Source organism: Bos javanicus, chromosome 9 (assembly GCF_032452875.1).
Source record: "Bos javanicus breed banteng chromosome 9, ARS-OSU_banteng_1.0, whole genome shotgun sequence".
NCBI classification, from domain to species: Eukaryota; Metazoa; Chordata; class Mammalia; order Artiodactyla; family Bovidae; genus Bos; species Bos javanicus.
The window spans coordinates 40,617,866-40,637,992 of record NC_083876.1 but is presented as its reverse complement, the minus strand read 5'-3'; the positions used below and the strand labels follow the sequence as shown (position 1 = coordinate 40,637,992).

The following is a 20,127-nucleotide window of genomic DNA, read 5'->3' as shown; positions in this document are numbered from 1 at the left end:
CTCAAGAGGCAGGTCAAGTGGTCTGGTATTCCCATCTCTTTCAGAATTTTCCACAGTTTATTGTGATCCATGCAGTCAAAGGCTTTGGCACAGTCAATAAAGCAGAAATAGATGCTTTTCTGGAACTCTCTTGCTTTTTCCATGATCCAGCGGATGCTGGCAATTTGATCTCTGGTTCCTCTGCCTTTTCTAAAACCAGCTTGAACATCAGGAAGTTCACAGTTCACAAATTGCTGAAGCCTGGCTTGGAGAATTTTGAGCATTACTTTACTAGCGTGTGAGATGAGTGCAATTGTGCAGTATTTGAGCATTGTTTGGCATTGCCTTTCTTTGGGATTGGAATGAAAACTGACCTTTTCCAGTTCCATGGCCACTGCTGAGTTTTCCAAATTTGCTGGCATACTGAGTGCAGCACTTTCACAGCATCATCTTTCAGGATTTGGAATAGCTCAACTGGAATTCCATCACCTCCACTAGCTTTGTTCATAGTGATGCTTTCTAAGGCCCACTTGACTTCACATTCCAGAATGTCTGGATCTAGGTGAGTGATCACACCATCGTGATTATCTGGGTCATGAAGATCTTTTTTGTACAGTTCTGTGTATTCTTGCCACCTCTTCTTAATATCTTCTGCTTCTGTTAGGTCCATACCATTTCTGTCCTTTATCGAGCCCATCTTTGCATGAAATGTTCCCTTGGTATCTCTAATTTTCTTGAAGAGATCTCTAGTCTTTCCCATTCTGTTGTTCTCCTCTATTTCTTTGCATTGATCGCTGAAGAAGGCTTTCTTATCTCTCCTTGCTATTCTTTGGAACTCTGCATTCAGATGCTTATATCTTTCCTTTTCTCCTTTGCTTTTGGCTTCTCTTCTTTTCACAGCTATTTGTAAGGCCTCCCCAGACAGCCATTTTGCTTTTTTTGCATTTCTTTTCCATGGGGATGGTCTTGATCCCTGTCTCCTGTACAATGTCATGAACCTCATTCCATAGTTCATCAGGCACTCTATCTATCAGATCTAGGCCCTTAAATCTATTTCTCACTTCCACTGTATAATCATAAGGGATTTGATTTAGGTCACACCCGAATGGTCTAGTGGTTTTCCCTACTTTCTTCAATTTAAGTCTGAATTTGGTAATAAGGAGTTCATGATCTGAGCCACAGTCAGCTCCTGGTCTTGTTTTTGTTGACTGTATAGAGCTTTTCCATCTTTGGCTGCAAAGAATATGATCAATCTGATTTCAGTGTTGACCATCTGGTGATGTCCATGTGTAGAGTCTTCTCTTGTGTTGTTGGAAGAGGGTGTTTGCTATGACCAGTGCATTTTCTTGGCAGAACTCTATTAGTCTTTGCCCTGCTTCATTCCGTATTCCAAGGCCAAATTTGCCTGTTATTCCAGGTGTTTCTTGACTTCCTGCTTTTGCATTCCAGTCCCCTATAATGAAAAGGACATCTTTTTTGGGTGTTAGTTCTAAAAGGTCTTGTAGGTCTTCATAGAACCGTTCAACTTCAGCTTCTTCAGCGTTACTGGTTGGGGCATAGACTTGGATTACTGTGATATTGAATGGTTTGCCTTGGAAACGAACAGAGATCATTCTGTTGTTTTTGAGATTGCATCCAAGTACTGCATTTCAGACTCTTTTGTTGACCATGATGGCTACTCTATTTCTTCTGAGGGATTCCTGCCTGAAGTAGTAGATATAATGGTCATCTGAGTTAAATTCACCCATTCCAGTCCATTTCAGTTCGCTGATTCCTAGAATGTTGACATTCACTCTTGCCATGTCTTGTTTGACCACTTCCAATTTGCCTTGATTCATGGACCTGACATTCCAGGTTCCTATGCAATATTGCTCTTTACAGCATTGGACCTTGCTTCTATCACCAGTCACATCCACACTGGGTATTGTTTTTGCTTTGGCTCCATCTCTTCATTCTTTCTGGAGTTATTTCTCCACTGATCTCTAGTAGCATATTGGGCACCTACTGACCTGGGGAGTTCCTCTTTCAGTATCCTATCATTTTGCCTTGGACTTAATGACTTACTTTAAATGAATTATATTATGGTACATTTTTCATTTAAGAAGTGAAAAGGCAAAGCAGAACAGTAGAAAATATTTATAATGTCTATAACAAAAATTTGTATGTATACAACATAAGGAACTCCTGCCAATAATGATGCAAAAAAGTTGGAATGAGCAAGAAGCTTGAACAAACACTTCTAAAGAGAACACATGAATAACATATAAAAAATGTTGAACCTCATTAGTCATAAGGGAAATGCAAATTGAATCAGCTAAGTAGTTACCTTTCCTTTGTAATGTTTTGCAAGCAAATTGCTAAGTGTTGTTTTCCCTGAAGACTGAGGTCCAAATATGAATACTTTAAATGGTGGTGCTGGCATAGGTGGAATAAGATAGGGACGTGGGTTCAATAGAAATGTTTTTAATGCCTCTTCTGATGAAAGACAGTACATTTTACCTAGAAAACTAAAAATATGTCATTATCATAAACAACTGAAAAGAAGTATGGGCACATTTTAAAATTAAATTCTGAAAATCTTACCTACCTCACAGAAAAATCTGGCAATCCTTGAAAAATGTTACCTTCTTTTAAAGTCACAGGACATGTACGTCCCCATCGGCTTCTCTGCCATCTATATCTTGGTGCAATAAGTTTATAAGATGCGAGAGTACGGAACAGCTCATCCTGTTAGTAACAAACATTAAACACGTGGGCATAAGTTTTGCTGAAATTCACATTATTATTTCATTTGTTATTTGACCATGCTCTACTATTTAAGAAATAATTAAGACAGGATTTTTTTTTCTTAATTGCAGCCATCTGCACTTGTCCAACATTTACTTAGATAAATAGTTTTCATTTCTGTTTTAAGACCTTGTTTAAATTTTACCAAGTATTTTCTGTTGTAGGTTAGAATGAGCATAAGGTGGATAAAGGGTTTTCTATAATCTATTTCAGGAAAGTTGGAAAAATTCTTATTGAAAAGGTTTGAAAATAGTTACTTTAGTTAATTTACCTAAGTTTTAAGATAGTAAGATGCCATAGGCACATTTGTATTGACTTAGCTCTTTCATTTTTCTTAAATATAAAGTCTCCCTCAGTAATCTTCCATTTATCACCTCCCAAGAAGTTAAGAACCACTGTTGCAGCATCAGAGAGCAAAGAGGCATGCTGGTTGTGGGGATCCTGCCTGGATGTCCCCAGTTGTAGGCTGCAAGAAGCTAAACTTGAAGGAAACTGTCAATGCTTAGGCGAGCTGTAGGAGACTGAGAACTTTGTCAGTGGGGTACACTGGGCTACACCCTTCTCCATGAATCAACAGACAGTGAGCTAGGGACTGAAAGTGAAAGTGAAAGTCGCTCTGTTGAGTCTGACTCTTTGCGACCCCACGGATTATACAGTCCTTGGAATTCTCCAGACCAGAATACTGGAGTGGGTAGCCTTTTCCTTGGTACACAGTTAAGTCAGGAAGCAGCTGCTTTTTCCTCACCATCCCTATTTCCTGTCCAAACTTGGGGAAAGTGTTTGGATAGCCGACCATGCTCCCCTCTCAAGTCTCTGGGCCATGTATCTATTGGGGCAATGAGAAGATAATCTTTCAAATGACTTTAATATCACAGCCTTAAAAAAGATCAGGACTGCCTCTGGTTAAACAAGGCAGACTGAACACACGCATTTGGGTTCGCTGATTTCCTAAAACCTTGCGGAAATCACAGCAGAATTCATTTCATGAGAAATGGACAGAGGAACAGGGGAGAAGAGACCAGAAGAGCTGACAGCTGGGCAGTTGCAACTACATACTTCTGTAAACTAAAAAGCAGGTGGACTAGTGGTAACTGAGGTCAGAGGAAAGTGAAAGCTCAGTGTCTGTGGTGGCAGGGAGGGTGATGGAGGATGGGCTGAGGACAAGAAGAAGCAAGTCAAATCACTGCACAGTTCCAGAAAGGCTCAGGACCTGACAGCAGGCACCTCTGAAGAGGAGGAATGGAGAGCAGAAGACAGGATTGGCTGAGAATCTTTAAGAGGAGGTTCTAGTGGCCAGGGCTGCACCCCACTTCACTTAGTCAGCCATTGCCTCTTCAGAAGACCTCAGCCAAAAGACTGGATGCTTACCTTTGGGAGAGGCTGAACCAAAAGAGGAGAAAGATTAAGCCCATTTGGCTTTTCCTTGTGAAACTACCCTCCACTAGCCCTCTCCCTCTCTAGCGCCCTCCTCTCCTGCGGTTCACTCTCCCAGGGCCTCTCAGGCTCATTCTCATTCTTTTCCTGCGAGAAGTTGAGAACTAGCCACTGTGGCCTGCCGCCCACCATGCTCGGAGCTGCAGCAGTGCCCGGAGCTGCCCTATCCTGGCTTGCATCCTCCTCCATGCCATCGTCCTTTCCCTGACGCCGAGACCCCGGGGTCTGCAGGCTGAAAGAACCTCCAGGTTTTCTGAATACTTTAAAATTTTCCTTCAGTGATGACCTAGAAGAAGAGGCTCAGTACAGAGCCTCTGTGTGCATCAGGCCCACCTTTCCTCCTCTTCAGTATCAATTCGTGTTACCTTTTCCCAGCTATGTTCACCCATTAAAATCTAGGGATTACACAGTACAGGAAAACAAAATGACCTCTATCCTTAAAGATCATTTTATTTGAATTATAATACCTACTTATGATTCTGGCATTAGTTGTTTAATTCCTATTTTTTTAAAAAGGCGAATCTAAACTTCCCAGAATAGATTAAGTCCTCCAGCTAAAAAGTCCTGGTGGCTCTTTTAGCACTCGGCAATTTATAAGTTGAGGACCGTCACATCCACATTACGTCACTTTAGTAGTTATTTTAAAAACTGGTTGAATGACGGAGGGAATGAACAAATATTTAGAGAATTGAGGGCTGTTGTGTCTTTAGTGTTGCGATTTTTTAAAACTAAACTTGGGTTTCTTTATTTCTTATTATACTTATGAAATTGTTCTGATTTATTGTCTTTCTTTGTTTCAAAACTTTTGTTTAGTGTTTACAAGGATATTGTGCCAATATTATAGCTTCTGAAAAATCAAATCTATTTTTATAAAAGGTATTCTGAGATCCTTTTAAACCTTGAAAGGATACAAATTAAGGGTGCAACATAGAGGGGAAGGGTAGACTTTCAAACAGTTAAAGGTAACTTACATTTTCCATTGTGTCATTAATATCTTCCTCTGTACTCTGAAGTTTGGTTATAACAGCTGCTCTTTTTAGGTTTAGATATTTAAGTCGATCCATAACCGTCTAAATTTAAAGGAGAAGTCTTTTTAATACATTGGCATTTGAACATTTCAAATATTTTGAAAAAGTCATGTGCTCATGAGCAGAATATTTACTTGTTCTTCCTGGCTTCTGGTAGATTGCTGGCAATTTTTAGTGTTGCTTGGCTTGTAGTTGCATCACTCCAATCTCTGCCTCTATTGTGAGCCATTTTCTCCCTGCATTCATAAATCTCTTAAAAGGATGCCAGCCACATTGGATTAGGGCCCATCCTAATTCACTGTGGCCTCATCTTAACTTAATTACATCTGAAAAGATCCTATTTCCAAATAAGGTCACACTTATAGGTATTGAAGTTTAGCTCCTCAATATTATCTTTTTTTGGGGAAACAATTCAATCCACTAGAGTCTGCCCTTTGGTCCTCAAATAGTCATGCCCTTTGAGGTCTAACACTGTGGGAGGTCTTCAGGCAGAGGGAAGAAGGCAGCCATGTAAAGATGGAAGCAGATGTTAGCATTAGCTACCACAAGCCAAGTGGTGCCTGGTGTTACCAGAAGCTGCAAGAGGCAACAATGGATCCCCACTTAGAGGCTTTGAATGGAGTGAAGCTCTGCCAACACCTCGATATTAGACGTCTAGCCTCTAGGACTGTAATAAATATCTGTCATTGTAAAATACCTAGTTTGCGGTACTTTGTTATGGAAGCACTAAGAAACTAATATACTATGTAGAAGACTATGAAACAGAGTCTGAGATGAGAGATGGTAAGATAGACAAGGTCCTGATGGAGTATTGCAATCTATGGTAGATTGTATTATTTGTTCACAATCCATTCTTTCCTCCTTTCCCTTGTTAATGCCCTAGTTTATGTGAGAATACTTAGTTTATTGGTATTGAGCTTCTCCATGTAACTTGTTCTGGCCAATGAACTGTAGGCAGAAGTACCAGGGTGCCAGTGCCAGCTGGGGCCTTAACAATCTTGGTGAATTTCAACCAGGCCTGGTGGAACTTCTGCCCTGTCCCTTGAGGAAAGTATCTCCCAGGTTGTAAAAAGTAGTCAAAGTCTGAATGTATTTTGAAGAAGAAAAAGCCTGCTGTGTATGCTGACAGGTTGGTTGTTGGATGTGAGAAAAAGGCCAGCTGGAAGGATGGATGTGGCATTTACTGAGAGGGGAAATCTCTGGGAGGACTGTCTTTGGGGCAAGGTGGTGATGTTGGTGGACCAGAATTTGTTGAAAATACTTTAATTTATTTATTTGGCTGTGCTGGGTCTTAGTTGTGGCACGTGGGATCTTCAGTCTTCCTTGCAGCATGTGGGATCTTTAGTTCCTGAATTCTCTTAGTTGTGGCATGTAGGATCTAGTTCCCTGGTCAGTTCAGTTCAGTCACTCAGTTGTGTCTGACTCTTTGTGACCCCGTGAACTGCAGCACTCCAGGCCTCCCTGTCCATCACCAACTCCCGGATATCACCCAAACTCATGTCCATTGAGTTGGTGATGCCATCCAACCATTTCATCATCTGTCATCCCCTTCTCCTCCTGCCCTCAATTTTTCCCAGCATCAGGGTCTTTTCCAATGAGTCAGCTCTTCTCATCAGGTGGCCAAAGTATTGGAGTTTCAGCCTCAACATCAGTCCTTCCAATGAACACCCAGGACTGATCTCCTTTAGGATGGACTGGTTGGATCTCCTTGCAGTCCAAGGGACTCTCAAGAGTCTTCTCCAACACCACAGTTCAAAAGCATCAATTCTTCAGCACTCAGCTTTCTTTATAGTCCAACTGTCACATCCATACATGAGTACTGGAAAAACCATAGCCTTGACTAGACAGACTTTGTTGACAAAATAATGTTTCTGCTTTTTAATATGCTGTCTAGGTTGGTCACAACTTTCCTTCTAAGGAGTAAGCATCTTTTAATTTCATGGCTGCAATCACCATCTGCAGTGATTTTGGAACCCCAAAAAATAAAGTCAGCCACTGTTCCACTCTTTCCCCATCTATTTGCCATGAAGTGATGGGACCAGGTGCCATGATCTTAGTTTTCTGAATGCTGAGCTTTAAGCCAACTTTTTCACTCTCCTCTTTCACTTTCATCAAGAGGCTCTTTAGTTCTTCTTCACTTTCTGCCATAAGGGTGGTGTCATCTGCATATCTGAGGTTATTGATACTTCTCCCAGCAATCTTGATTCCAGCTTGTGCTTCTTCCAGCCCAGCGTTTCTCATGATGTACTCTGCATATAAGTTAAATGAGCAGGGTGACAATATACAGCCTTGACATATACTTTCCCCAATTTGGAACCAGTCTGTAATTTCATGTCTGGTTCTAACTGTTGCTTCTTGACTTGCATACAGATTTCTCAGGAGGCAGGTAAAGTGGTCAGGTATTCCCATCTTTCAGAATTTTTCACAGTTTGTTGTGATCTACACAGTCAAAGGCTTTAGTGTAGTCAATGAACCAGAATTACATGTTCTTCTGGAATTCTCTTGGTTTTTTCTATGATCCCATGGATGGTTGCAATTTGATCTCTGGTTCCTCTGCCTTTTCTAAATCTAGCTTGTACAAATGGAAATTCTCAGTTCACATACTGTTGAAGTCTAGCTTGGAAGATTTTGAGCATGACATTGTTAGCATGTGAAATGAGTGCAACTATGTGGTAGTTTGAACATTCTTTGGTATTGCCCTTCTTTGGGATTGGAATGAAAACTGACTTTTTCCAGTCCTTTGGCCACTGCTGAGTTTTCCAAATTTGCTGGCATATTGAGTGTGGCACTTTAACAGCATTTTCTTTTGGGATTTGAAATAGTTCAACTGGAATTCCATCACCTCTACTAGCTTTGTTTGTAGTGATGCTTCCTAAGGTCCACTTGACTTTGCACTCCAGGATGTCTGGCTCTAAGTAAGTGATCACACCATTGTGGTTATCCAGGTGACTAAGATCTTTTTTTGTACAGTTCTTCTGTGTATTCTTGCCACCTCTTCTTAATATCTTCTGCTTCTATTAAGTCCATACCTTTTCTGTCCTTTATTGTACACATCTTTGCATAAAATATTCCCTTGGTATCTTCAATTTTCTTGAAGAGATATCTAGTCTTTCCCATCCTATTGTTTTCCTCTCTCTCTTTGCATTGTTCAGTTAGGAAGGCTTTATCTCTTTGCTATTCTTTGGAACTCTGCATTCAGATGGGAATCTCTCTCCTTTTCTTCTTTGCCTTTCGCTTCTCTTCTTAGATATTTGTAAGGCCTCCTCAGACAACCATTTTGTCTTTTTGCATTTCTTTTTCTTGGGAATTTTTAGATCACTGCCTCCTGTACAATGTTATGAACCTCCATCCATAGTTCTTCAGGCACTCTATCAGATCTAATCCCTTGAATCTATTTGCCACTTCCACTATATAATCATAAGGGATTTGATTTAAATCATACCTGAATGGCCTAGTGTTCTTCCCTACTGTCTTCAATATAAGTCTGACTTTTGCAATAAGGAGTTCATGATCTGAGCCACAGTCAGCTCCTGGTCTTATTTTTGCTGACTGTATAGAGCTTCTCCATTTTCAGCTGCAAAGAGTATAGTCAACCTGATTTCGGTATTGACCATCTGGTGATGTCCATGTGTAGAGTCATCTCTTGTGTTGTTGGGAGAAGATGTTTGCTATGACCAGTGAGTTCTCTTGGCAAAACTCTGTTAGCTTTTGTCCTGCTTCATTTTGTACTCCAAAGCCAAACTTAGCTGCTACTCCAGGTATCTCTTGACTTCCTACTTTTGCATTCTGGTCCCCAGTGATGAAAAGGATATCTTTTTTAGCATTAGTCCTGCTGCTGCTGCAAAGTCACCTCAGTGGTGTCCCACTCTGTGCGACCCCAGAGACAGCAGCCCGCCAGACTCCCCCATCCCTGGGATTCTCCAGGCAAGAACGCTGGAGTGGGTTGCCATTTCCTTCTCCAATGCATGAAAGTGAGAAGTGAAAGTGAAGTCACTCAGTAGTGTCTGACTCTTAGAGACCCCATGGACTGCAGCCCACCAGGCTCCTCCGCCCATGGGATTTTCCAGGCAAGAGTACTGGAGTGGGGTGCCATTGCTTTCTCTGGTGTTAGTCCTAGAAGATTTTAAATGTCTTCATAGAACTGTTCAACTTCAGCTTCTTCAGCATTAGTGGTTGGAGCATAGATTTGGATTACTGTGATACTGAATGGTTTGCCTTGGAAACAAACTGAGATCATTCTGCCATTTTTGAGATTGCGTCCAAGTACTGCATTTCAGACTCTTTTGTTGACTGTGAGGGCTATTCCATTTCTTCTAAGGGATTCTTGCCCACATCAGTAGATTTAATGGTCATCTGAATTAAATTCGCCCATTCCCATCCATTCCCATCCCAACACAACTGAGCGACCAACACATCCATTGTATGAATATACATTTTATTTATCCATTCATCAGTTGTTAGCCATTGGGGTTGTTTCTACCTTCTGGCTATTGTGAATAGTGCTGCTATGAATATTCACATACAGATTTTCATTTAAACACCTGTATTCAGTTATTTTGGGCATATAGCTAGGAGTTTAATTGCTGATTCATATGGTAACTCCATATTTAACCTTTTGAGGAACTGCCAAACTTTTTTCCAAAGTGGCCACACCATTTGCAGTCCTACCAACAATGTATGTTGGCCTTTGCTCGTGGCTCAGCAGTGAAGGAGACTGTAATGCAAGAGACTCCAGTTAGATCCCAAGGTTAGGAAGAGCCCCTGGAGAAGGAAATGGCAACCCACTCCAGTATTCTTGTCCAGGAAATCCCATGGACAGAGGAGCCTGGCAGGCTACAGTCCATGGAGTTGTAAGAGTTGGACATGATTTAATGGCACTACCACAACAGTGTATGAATGTTCTGATTTTTCTACATCCTCACCAACATTTGTTATTCATTATCTGTTTTTTTGTTTTTCTTTTTAATTTTAGCCATCCTAGTGGATTTGAAGTGATATCTCCTTATAGCTTTGGTTTGCATTTCCCTATTACTCATGTTAAGCATTGTATCATGTGTTTATGGCTCTTATCTGCTTTTACTCTTTTTCAAGATACTGTTTGTCACACAGAGGTTTTAAATTCAAATGTAGTTTTGATTTAAATATGGACAGATGAATAAATATCATATCAAATTTTAAGTGTCAAAATGAATTTTTCAAAAATAAATGGTATTCAAAATGTAAATCTATTTCTGATATGAAAATAAGTATCATTCAGTCAATACTTTTTTGATTTTCCAAACTGTGACATATTCTTACTGAGCATTGCACTTACCATGAACAGCTCCTCTGGGGGCTTATTTCCATCTAGCTCAATGAGATACTGGGAATCATGTTCGGCCATTACTTCCTGCAGATAATCAAAAAGAAGCCTTATCATTCAGGATCATTGGCAAAAGTTCAGTCTTCATATACCATGAAGAAATCTTTAATGCTAAATTATTTGCTATATACATGACATACTGGATGTTATTTTCAGTGCTCAGGAGAACTTTTACAAAAGCCTAAACTAGTCATACCATGAATTCTGCTCTTTCTGTTTCTTTTGTTTTTCTCTACAGTGAAGCCAGTCTTTCCCAATAGAAATGTTTGGGGGCATCCATCTCTCTGCATATATTCATAGAATAATTTCTGCCAAACGGCTAGATGAAGAATGGCCTTGGTTTGTTTCACTTTTTATTCCCCTGGCTGTGGGTGATGTTCAGTATCTAGAAATCCATCTCTGTAAACTACTGAACCATAACCTCTGTGCATTTTGTTAGACCTTTCTTTTCCTTAACATTCATGAAAAGTCTTTAACCTTTATCTGCCATATGGTTTGCAAATGTTTTACCTGACTATGATTTATCATTTGACTTTGTTTATGGTATCTTTTGTATTATAAAATATATTTATGATTAAATCTGTTATCATTGTTTCTGGATTTCCTTTCTTCTTTAAATTAGATTTTTCTGTATCTCAAGATTATATTAATATTCTTGTAAATTTTCTTCCATTCGCAGAAAGTAGGGATGGTGGAGAGATAAGATCCACCTCTACCCTTCCTCAAAGACTCAGATAAGATCCATCTCTATCTTTTTTCATGGTTTCCATAAGACCTTTATTTACCTGCCTCCATAAAACCCTAGCCCCTCTCTTTGATAAAGTCTTCATTAGTGAATATTTTCCCTGTTGCCATAGTCTGAACAAAATTACCTACTTAAATGTCCAGTACATTTTGTCTTCCATAATACTGTGCAAGGTTAGGTTCTAAGTGTTTCTCTACTTCTAGACAGAAGAACCATTATGCCTGCATTGTTTAACCATAAATTCAGTTCAGTCACTCAGTCGTGTCCGACTCTTTGCAACCCCACAGACTGCAGCACGTCAGGCCTCCCTGTCCATCACCAACTCCCGGAGTTTACTCAAACTCATTTCCACTGAGTTGGTGATGCCATCCAAACATCTCATCTTCTGTTGTCCCCTTCTTCTCCTGCCTTCAATCTTTCCTACCATCAGGGTCTTTTCAAATGAGTCAGTTCTTTGCATCAGGTGGCCAAAGTACTGGAGTTTCAACTTTAGCATCCGTCCTTCCAATGCATATTCAGGACTGATCTCCTTTAGAATGGACTGGTTTGATCTCCTTGCTGTCCAAGGGATTCTCAAGAGTCTTCTCCAACACCACAGTTCAAAAGCATCAATTCTTCTAGTAGAATCCAAGAATCCAACCATAAATTACCATGTTCTAAACAAGGATGCACATCATGCTTTTCTGCATTTCAGATACTTTCCTTAAACTAGATTCTTTTTATTTAATAGTCTTTTTACCTTATATTAAAAAAGATTTTTTTTTTTTGCTTTACCACACAGCATGTGGTGTCTTAGTACCCTGACCAGGGATCAAACCCACAACCTCTGCAGTGGAATCTCAAAGTCTTAACCACTAGACCACCAGGGAAGTCCTAAGCTAGGTTCTTCAGAATGAAGTTAGTAAACTAAGTCTAAAGGTATGAAGACTCTTAAGGATAAAGACACAAACACCGGGTCAGACCAGTAGTCAAGCTGGGATTTGAAGACAGGCAAGAATGAAGACGTGGCCTTGGATTACTCCTGAAGCAGGATAGGAACCAGACACTGATGCAGTTACTTTGCTCCTGCTTGCTTTCCTCACGTCTTTTAGAGGAACACTGAATTTTGGTGGTCTTGGCCTCCCAAGTGAATCCACATCTCAGCCAGATCAGAGGAGACTAGAATTGTAGGCTCCTGCCTTTCAAGGCTCTTCCCGACCTCCCTCCACACATATCAGCACCCTGGAATTACCATACAAGGCAAGCTATACACTAGACCTGAAGTCTAGGTTCTTGGCCTAGAAATTTTTGTCTGAGCAGTCAGTTCTTATCTATGCTTTGCTGCAGGACCTAGTAATTTTCCACTTCTGTGCTTTTCTCAGGCAAGCTATCTAAAAACCACCATACTAATTTATAGTCCTTTCAGCAGGGTATGGAAGTGTTTGCTTTACCATATGTAGTTGCTAGAATTAGGAATTCTTATTCCTTGTCCATCTTTTAAAATTTAATTGGGGAAATATTTCTTTAGCATTTAATTATTATCAGTAAAACTGAATATTTTTCTATAGACTTGTTACTCTTTTGTCATTAATTTTTGTGAATTGTCTGCTCATATTTGTTACCCATTTATTATCTGGAGGGTAAGACCTTACAGGTTTTAGAAAAATCATATATATGATCTTTTTTTCCTACGTTTTAAAAAATTGAAGGATAGTTGATTTACAATGTTGTATTAATTTCTGCTGTATAGCAAAGTGGTTGTTATATATGTATATGTATATTATTGATGCTTTTGAACTGTGCATCAGACCCTGATGCTGGGAAGGATTGAGGGCAGGAGGAGAAGGGGACGACAGAGGATGAGATGGCTGGATGGTGTCATCGACTCGATGGCCATGGGTTTGGGTGGACTCCAGGAGTTAGGGGTGGACTCCGGGAGTTAGTGATGGACAGGGAGGCCTGGTGTGCTGCGGTTCATGGGGTCGCAAAGAGTCGGAGACGACTGAGCGACGGAACTGAACTGAACTGATTATGTATATATAGACATACACATTCTTTTTTTTTAATTCTTTTCCATTGTGGTTTATCATAGGATATTGAATATAGTTCCCTGTGCTATATATTAGGACCTTGTTATTTATCCATTCTATATATATTAATGCTAATTTGCATCTGCTAACCCCAAACTTCCAATCCATCCCTCCTCTACCCACTGTCCCCTTGTCAACCATGTCTGTTCTTTATGTCTGTGAGTCTATGACCTTTCAATATATTAAAGCTTTAAATATTTTATCATAGTCGATGTGGATATTTTTCTTTTAAGTAAAGATTTTTAAAATTATGTCCAGAAATTTACATGTAATGAAATGGAAGCTGTTATTTTTCCTTTGTGACATCATCATTTGTTCAACTGAACATCTGTCAAGCATTTACCACTCGCCAGACTTTGGGCACTGCACTGAACATTGATGATGCTGGGAGTCCCTATCCTTGAAGAGACTACCTCTGCTTCCCACTCCCAACTCCCTACCAATGAATATAATTTTATAATCTTCTGAATCTGATTTTAATTATGCTGTATTCATACCCAATGCAGCAGCTCAAGGAATATGTAGAATATTTTTGTTGAAGGAGAAAGAATGTTATAGATAGACATGTAAATTACTGTTAAGAAGCTATGTTTAGAGGCCAGGGATAGAAGAGGAAGAAGGGAGGAATCAAAGTCATACATAAGGAAACAAAAATATTGAATCACTGTGCTGCATATCTGAAACTAACACAATACTGTAAATAAATTAAAAAAATAAAACAATTTGGATCTCACTGAGGGGGTGGACAATGGGAATGAAAATGATCCACTTGTCTCTAAAAATATATAAACATTATAAAACACCATGAAACAAATTATTTTAATTTCTCCATCAGATGGGAAGAGGCAGTTTGAGGACTGTTTTTCATTTGTCTTTGTAGTTCTATTGCTTAGCATGGAATCTGGGCAAATACCATATAATAAATGTTTGTTGAATAAATCTCCAACATAAATTGGGCAGAGTCTGCCCTGGATTTTTAACCATAAAAATATGCTTTTCAATAATCATAATTTCAGTAATCATCCTTTTAAAAGGCTAATTCTTTTAATTATAACTTTTCTATTATAATATATAATAGCCTTATCATATTTACAAATAACCAACTTTGAATAGGATACACAGAGAAACCAGTGTTGGATGGCTTTCTTTAGATTGTAATTTAACTAAATTAACAGTTCCTTTCAGAATAAAAGATGCACCTTAAGTGTACATTTATTTTTATAAACCCGTACATTTTGGATTCAAAATGCTTTCACAAAACAATGCCTTAATATGGATTTTCTAATCCCCAACCATACATAAATTTCCCTAATGACTTTGAAAAAGGCAATTCATTTATCACTTTTCAGCAGCACTGTTGCTTTGTAAGAGTAAAATAATGTTGCTCTGTGAAACAGCCTTTGGAATGCAATCTTATTCTGAAAGCATTTTACCAAGCTCAAGAGGAGGAGAATGAAGCAGATAATACACACGGTGAAGAAATATGAAAGCTATTTAACTGGGGATAAAACACAAATAGGGCTTCCCTGGCAGCTGAGCAGTAAAGAATCTGCCTGCAATGCAGGAGATGCAGGTTTGATCCTTGGGTTGGGAAGATACCCTGGAGGAGGAAATGACAACCCACTCCACTATTGTTGCCTGGAGAATCCGATGGACAGAGGAGCCTGGTGGGCTACAGTCCATAGGGTCACAAAGAGTTGGATGTAAACCAAAGCAACTTGGCACACGTACACGCAAAACACAAGTATCAACGTTCTTTTTTCAGCAATGTAGCTTTTTCTTACTTCTAAAGGATGAAGAATTATTTCCTTATAAAGGTTAACGATGTGTTCGATATTTTCCAAATAATCCTCAGGTCTCTGAACGAGGTGTTGAAGAACTTCAGCCACTATCTGCATTTCAGCAATAAATGCCTAAATGGAAAAGAAGTTGTGTTGAATATCTTTATGTTAATGATTACTTCATTTGCAAGTCATATCCCTCTCTCCCTATACCTGCATGCCATTTTGGGGTAAGAAGCAGGGAAAAGGAGAGATTGGAAATAGGATTTTTATTTTAGAGAGACTGAACACCCTGAAGGTCTTTTATCAGATGGAATAAAGTTTTAAATTGACTTGGATACTTACTCATTTCTTTTGCCCCTCAATGAGTAGGGAAGAGTATGGGAATAACATCAGATTTTTAGAGACAAAATAAAGAAGTTGGATTTTCTCTAAGTACCTGAGCTTGTAGCTCATTCACTCATTGATTCATTCATTTATTAATAGTAAAGCTTAAGTGCCTACCCCATGCCAGACACTGTTCTAGGAGCTTGAAATATGACAGAGAACAAAACTAAGGGCTTAGGGCTTAGACAGCACACATCCCAATTGAGGAAGACAGAGCATAAACAAGTAGACAAATAGATACATCACAGGTTAGGCTGTGGTGATAAGAGCTAAGAAGAAAGATGATGGCAGGGGAGAAGGGATGGAGAGTGATGGGGGAAGGTGGTTATGAAAGGGTTCACAGAAAAAAATGACATTTGTATCATATTTATTTCCCCGTTATTATCATCATATTTGGGCTTCCCAGGTGGTGCTAGTGGTACAGAACCCACTTGCCAATGCAGGAGACTGAGATGCAGGTTCAATCCCTGGGTTAGGAAGATCCCCAGGAGGAGGAAATGGCAATTCACTCTAGTATTCTTTCCTGGAGAATCCCATGGACAGAGGAGCCTGGTGGGCTACAGTCCATAAGGTTGCAAAGGGTCAGACATGACTGAAGCCACTTGGCACGCATGCACATATTTATTATACTAATTATGATGGTATGCTTTATTCATGTTAAAATGACACATTTTTATTCACATTTACTATGAGTTTACTTGAAATATTTACCTAGAATAGTTGCTGGTTATTTATCTAATGCCTTATTTGCACAGGGAAGATTATTTTATATTTTTAAATGGGCATTCTTATATTAATAGGTTTTTAAACTTGAGCTATAATTGACATGTAACATTACATTAGTTTCAGGTGTACAATAGAATGATTCAATACAGTTGCTCTTTGGGCAATGTGAGTCTGAACTGTGTGGATCCACTGATCGGATATTTTTCAATAGTAAATACATAATGTTACATGATCTGTGGTTGGTAGGATGCAGAACCGTGGATATACAAGGCTGACTGTAAAGTTAACTTGGATTTTCAACTGCACAAAGGGTCAGTGCCCCAACTCTGGAGATATTTAAGGATCAACTGGATTTGTACTTATTGTGAAATGATCATAATAAATCTAATTAACATCCATCATCATACATGCATGCGTGCATGCTAAGTCGCTTCAGTTGTGTCTGACTCTTTGCAACCCTACGGACTGTAGCCTCCCAGGGTCCTCTGTCCATGGGATTCCAGGCAAGAATCCTGGAGTGGGTTGCCATTGCCTTCTCCAGGGGATCTTCCTGACCCAGGGATTGAACCCAGGTCTTCCACATTACAGGCAGATTCTTCATTGTCTGAGCCACCAGGGAAGCCCTTCATCATACATAGTTATAGTGTTTAACTATGAAGTTAACATAACCCCTTAAAAGTTCTGCTCCTAAATGAAAGATCTTTTCATTTAAGATCTGCTCTTAAATGAAAGAACAAATGTCAAAAATTCATTTAACCCATTAGTGAGGAAATCAGCAGGATGACAGAACTGAAGTGTATATAATCACTGAAATCAGAGTGCAAAGTTTGATGTCCTGCTTGACATCCTTCAGGGAAATAAAACTGTTGCCTTTGGGGTTTATCTTTTCTACTAGAGAAATGATTTGCAATGTATCCTTTTCTACATTAATGTCAGATTTAACTGAGTCTAGGCCCTAATAGAAATAGTATTTATTCATGATAATTTATAAGTTATAGAAACTATTTAAAATTATTAAACATTATAAATAAGTAAATCTATAATAGAAATCACAGGTATATTTCAATAGAGCAAGGACTGGCAAGTTATGACCTGTCTCACTCACCCCAGTGGGCTAAATCCAGCCCATTAGCTATTAACAAACTTCCTGAGTGAGTGAAAGTCACTCAGTCATGTCAGATTCTTTGCGACCCCATGACTATACAGTCCATGAAATTCTCTAGGCCAGAATACTGGAGTGGGTAGCCTTTCCCTTCTCCAGGGGAATCTTCTCAATCCAGGTCTCCTGCATTGCAGGCGGATTCTTTACCAGCTAAACAGAAGGGATGCCCAAGAATACTGGAATGGGTAACCTATTCCTTCTCCAGTGGATCTTCCTAACTCTTAGTATCAAATTTTCCTCATTAAGTCTGGTATAAGATTCTTTTGAGGTCCTGTTGCAATATGCTTACTAGTATTGACTTTAGGATTGTTATTATACGTGAAATTGGGATATAGATTTCTTTTCATGTGCTCTCTTTGTCAGAGTTTGGAATCGAGATTATGTTAACTTCATAAATTGGATTCTACCTGGGCTACCTTCTTCCTCAAATTACATATGTTTTCTGTTGCTCTGACTCTTCACACTAGCTTGCATAGTGCTTGACACATGGCAGGTGACCAGTAACTCTCTGTTGCTATGGAATGAAGCAGATTAGCTGTCAGGATATGGAGGGACTTCCATCCTGACAAGAAGGATGACCTTAAACTTGATGACCTTTACATTCTGATCTAAAGTTCTTGAAAACATGAAATATTTTTTCTGTTTCCTCTAACTAAATCAAACCTTAAGGAAAATATAATTTTCTGTATAGAATATTCATATTCTGTCATTTAATTATAGCAATTTTAAAAAATGAAACCGATATAGCAAGCAAGGTGTTTTTTATTTCTCTTTTTAAAAATTTTAATTTATTTGGCTGCACCAGGTCTTAACTGTGGCATGTGGGATCTAGTTCCCTGATCAGGGATTGAACCCGGCCCCCTCTGCATTGGGAGTGTGGAGTTTTAACCACTGGACCGTCAGGGATAGTCCCTATAGCAAATTTTAGAAGTATAGCATTTTGTGTACAGATATTACCTCTTCTTCTTCTTGCTCTTCTTCCTCTTCCCCCTCCTCTTCTCCTTTTCCTTCCTTTTGGGCTTCTTTCTTCTTTTTCCTACGATTCTCAATGACTTCAGGATCCCACTGATCTCTTGTGTATATGTATCCTGTGGTACTGTGCTGCCTTTGCCCCGAAATTCTTTGGCATAAATCATAGTCAGGGCACTAAGGAACAACATTAATCATTACTCAAAACATTTTGAGTATGCCTTTGCTTCCTGTTCATATATTATACAATACATAAACCCCCAAATTCCTCAAAACCCTGAGCAAATGCAGTACTATAAATGGTATTTTGAATCAGATTTCATCACATGCCAAGAGAGGCACAAGATACAACTTTTATGTTATGGCAACACTTTTCTTTACCCAAAAGTAATATATGAGAAAGTTTCAGAAGCTGTAGAATAAAAGAAAGAGAGAATAACAGTAGAAAGAGCTAGAGAAGTAGAATAGAAAATCTGTTTAGTTAGCAGAGGTATACAGGAGGATTTTGTCAGATTAGTTTGCAAAGGCTGAGAATGGATGAAAATGGTGGGATAGCCACATTATTCCAACAAAAAAATATATCACATATTTATAGTATTTACTATGATATCCAGCTCTATGGATGAAGTATTTCATAAAATAGCATCAATGAATGGGATCTGAAAGGTCATCTGGTTTAGTCTAACCTTATCATTTGCAAATGAGAAAACTGAATCTGGATAGTAAAAAAGGCCAAAACCAAAGTCTATGAGTGATTTTCTCATTTCAAGTGCTTCCATGTGTATAATATTTTACTCAGTTCTTAAACTAACGCTGTCAGAGAAGTAATACAATGTTAGGATTCAAACCATTTTCAGATCGGAGAGGGACTGCTCTGGGCAGCATCAGGTCACAGTGTCATGAGGGGAAACTACAACCCGAGCCCAGGCCTTCTGCTCCATAGCCCACTCTCTGTAACTCATTATTAATGATAAACTAAGGTTTGGGGCTGTAAAGCCCGCTCTGAGTATTTTTCAGGATAAAAACCTCTGGATGACATTCTCCAGTAGCGGTTTTAAAACATTAGAGTGTAACTCTATACAGAGGATTATAAATAAAAGTTTCTGCTTCCCTTGTGATTTATTAAGTTTGGAGTAAGGCTCAGGCATTTTAATGAACATCCTCAGTGATTCTGATGCCAACAGTTTATGCACCACACATTGAGAAAGGGAGCAAGAAACTTTAGAACTTTTCATGCTAATATTCTGATTTCCTCAGACTACTTCTATATGGAAATGGGATGGGAATTTATTGAGGCAAGACTTTTATTTAGGCTAATTTTTCACACACAAAAGATTTCAACCCATACTGGTAATTAAAAAAAATATGCATATTTGCCCTTATTCAGCAACCTAGAATACCCACATTGTGGGTCCTTGGCAAAGACTATTGCCTCTAGCTGTCTCCTCTTTTCGCGTATCAGTTCAGTTCAGTTCAGTCACTCAGTCGTGTCTGACTCTGCGACCCCATGGACTGCAGCACGCCAGGCTTCCCTGTCCATCACCAACTCTTGGAGCTAGCTCAAACTCATGTCCATCGAGTCGGTGATGCCATCCAACCAATTCATCCTCTGTCATCCCCTTCTTCTCCTGCCTTCAATCTTTCCCAGCATCAGGGTCTTTTCCAATGAGTCGGTTCTTCACGTCAGGTGGCCAAGGT

The 20,127-nt window shown here is 39.3% G+C and overlaps 1 protein-coding gene across 4 annotated transcripts in view; it reads right to left on the bottom strand.

Annotated features, from left to right (window-relative positions):
• Positions 1 to 20,127, bottom strand: part of AK9 (adenylate kinase 9) — a 116,588-nt gene that overhangs the window by 78,075 nt on the left and 18,386 nt on the right. For all 4 annotated transcript variants that reach the window (XM_061427577.1, XM_061427575.1, XM_061427578.1 and 1 more), the window contains 6 exons: positions 18,418 to 18,606; positions 15,189 to 15,317; positions 10,543 to 10,617; positions 5,172 to 5,270; positions 2,567 to 2,706; positions 2,306 to 2,486 (listed from right to left, as the gene is read on the bottom strand). In XM_061427577.1, the coding sequence (XP_061283561.1) occupies positions 2,306 to 2,486; positions 2,567 to 2,706; positions 5,172 to 5,270; positions 10,543 to 10,617; positions 15,189 to 15,317; positions 18,418 to 18,606 (813 nt within the window). The remainder of the gene's footprint in view (positions 1 to 2,305; positions 2,487 to 2,566; positions 2,707 to 5,171; positions 5,271 to 10,542; positions 10,618 to 15,188; positions 15,318 to 18,417; positions 18,607 to 20,127) is intronic.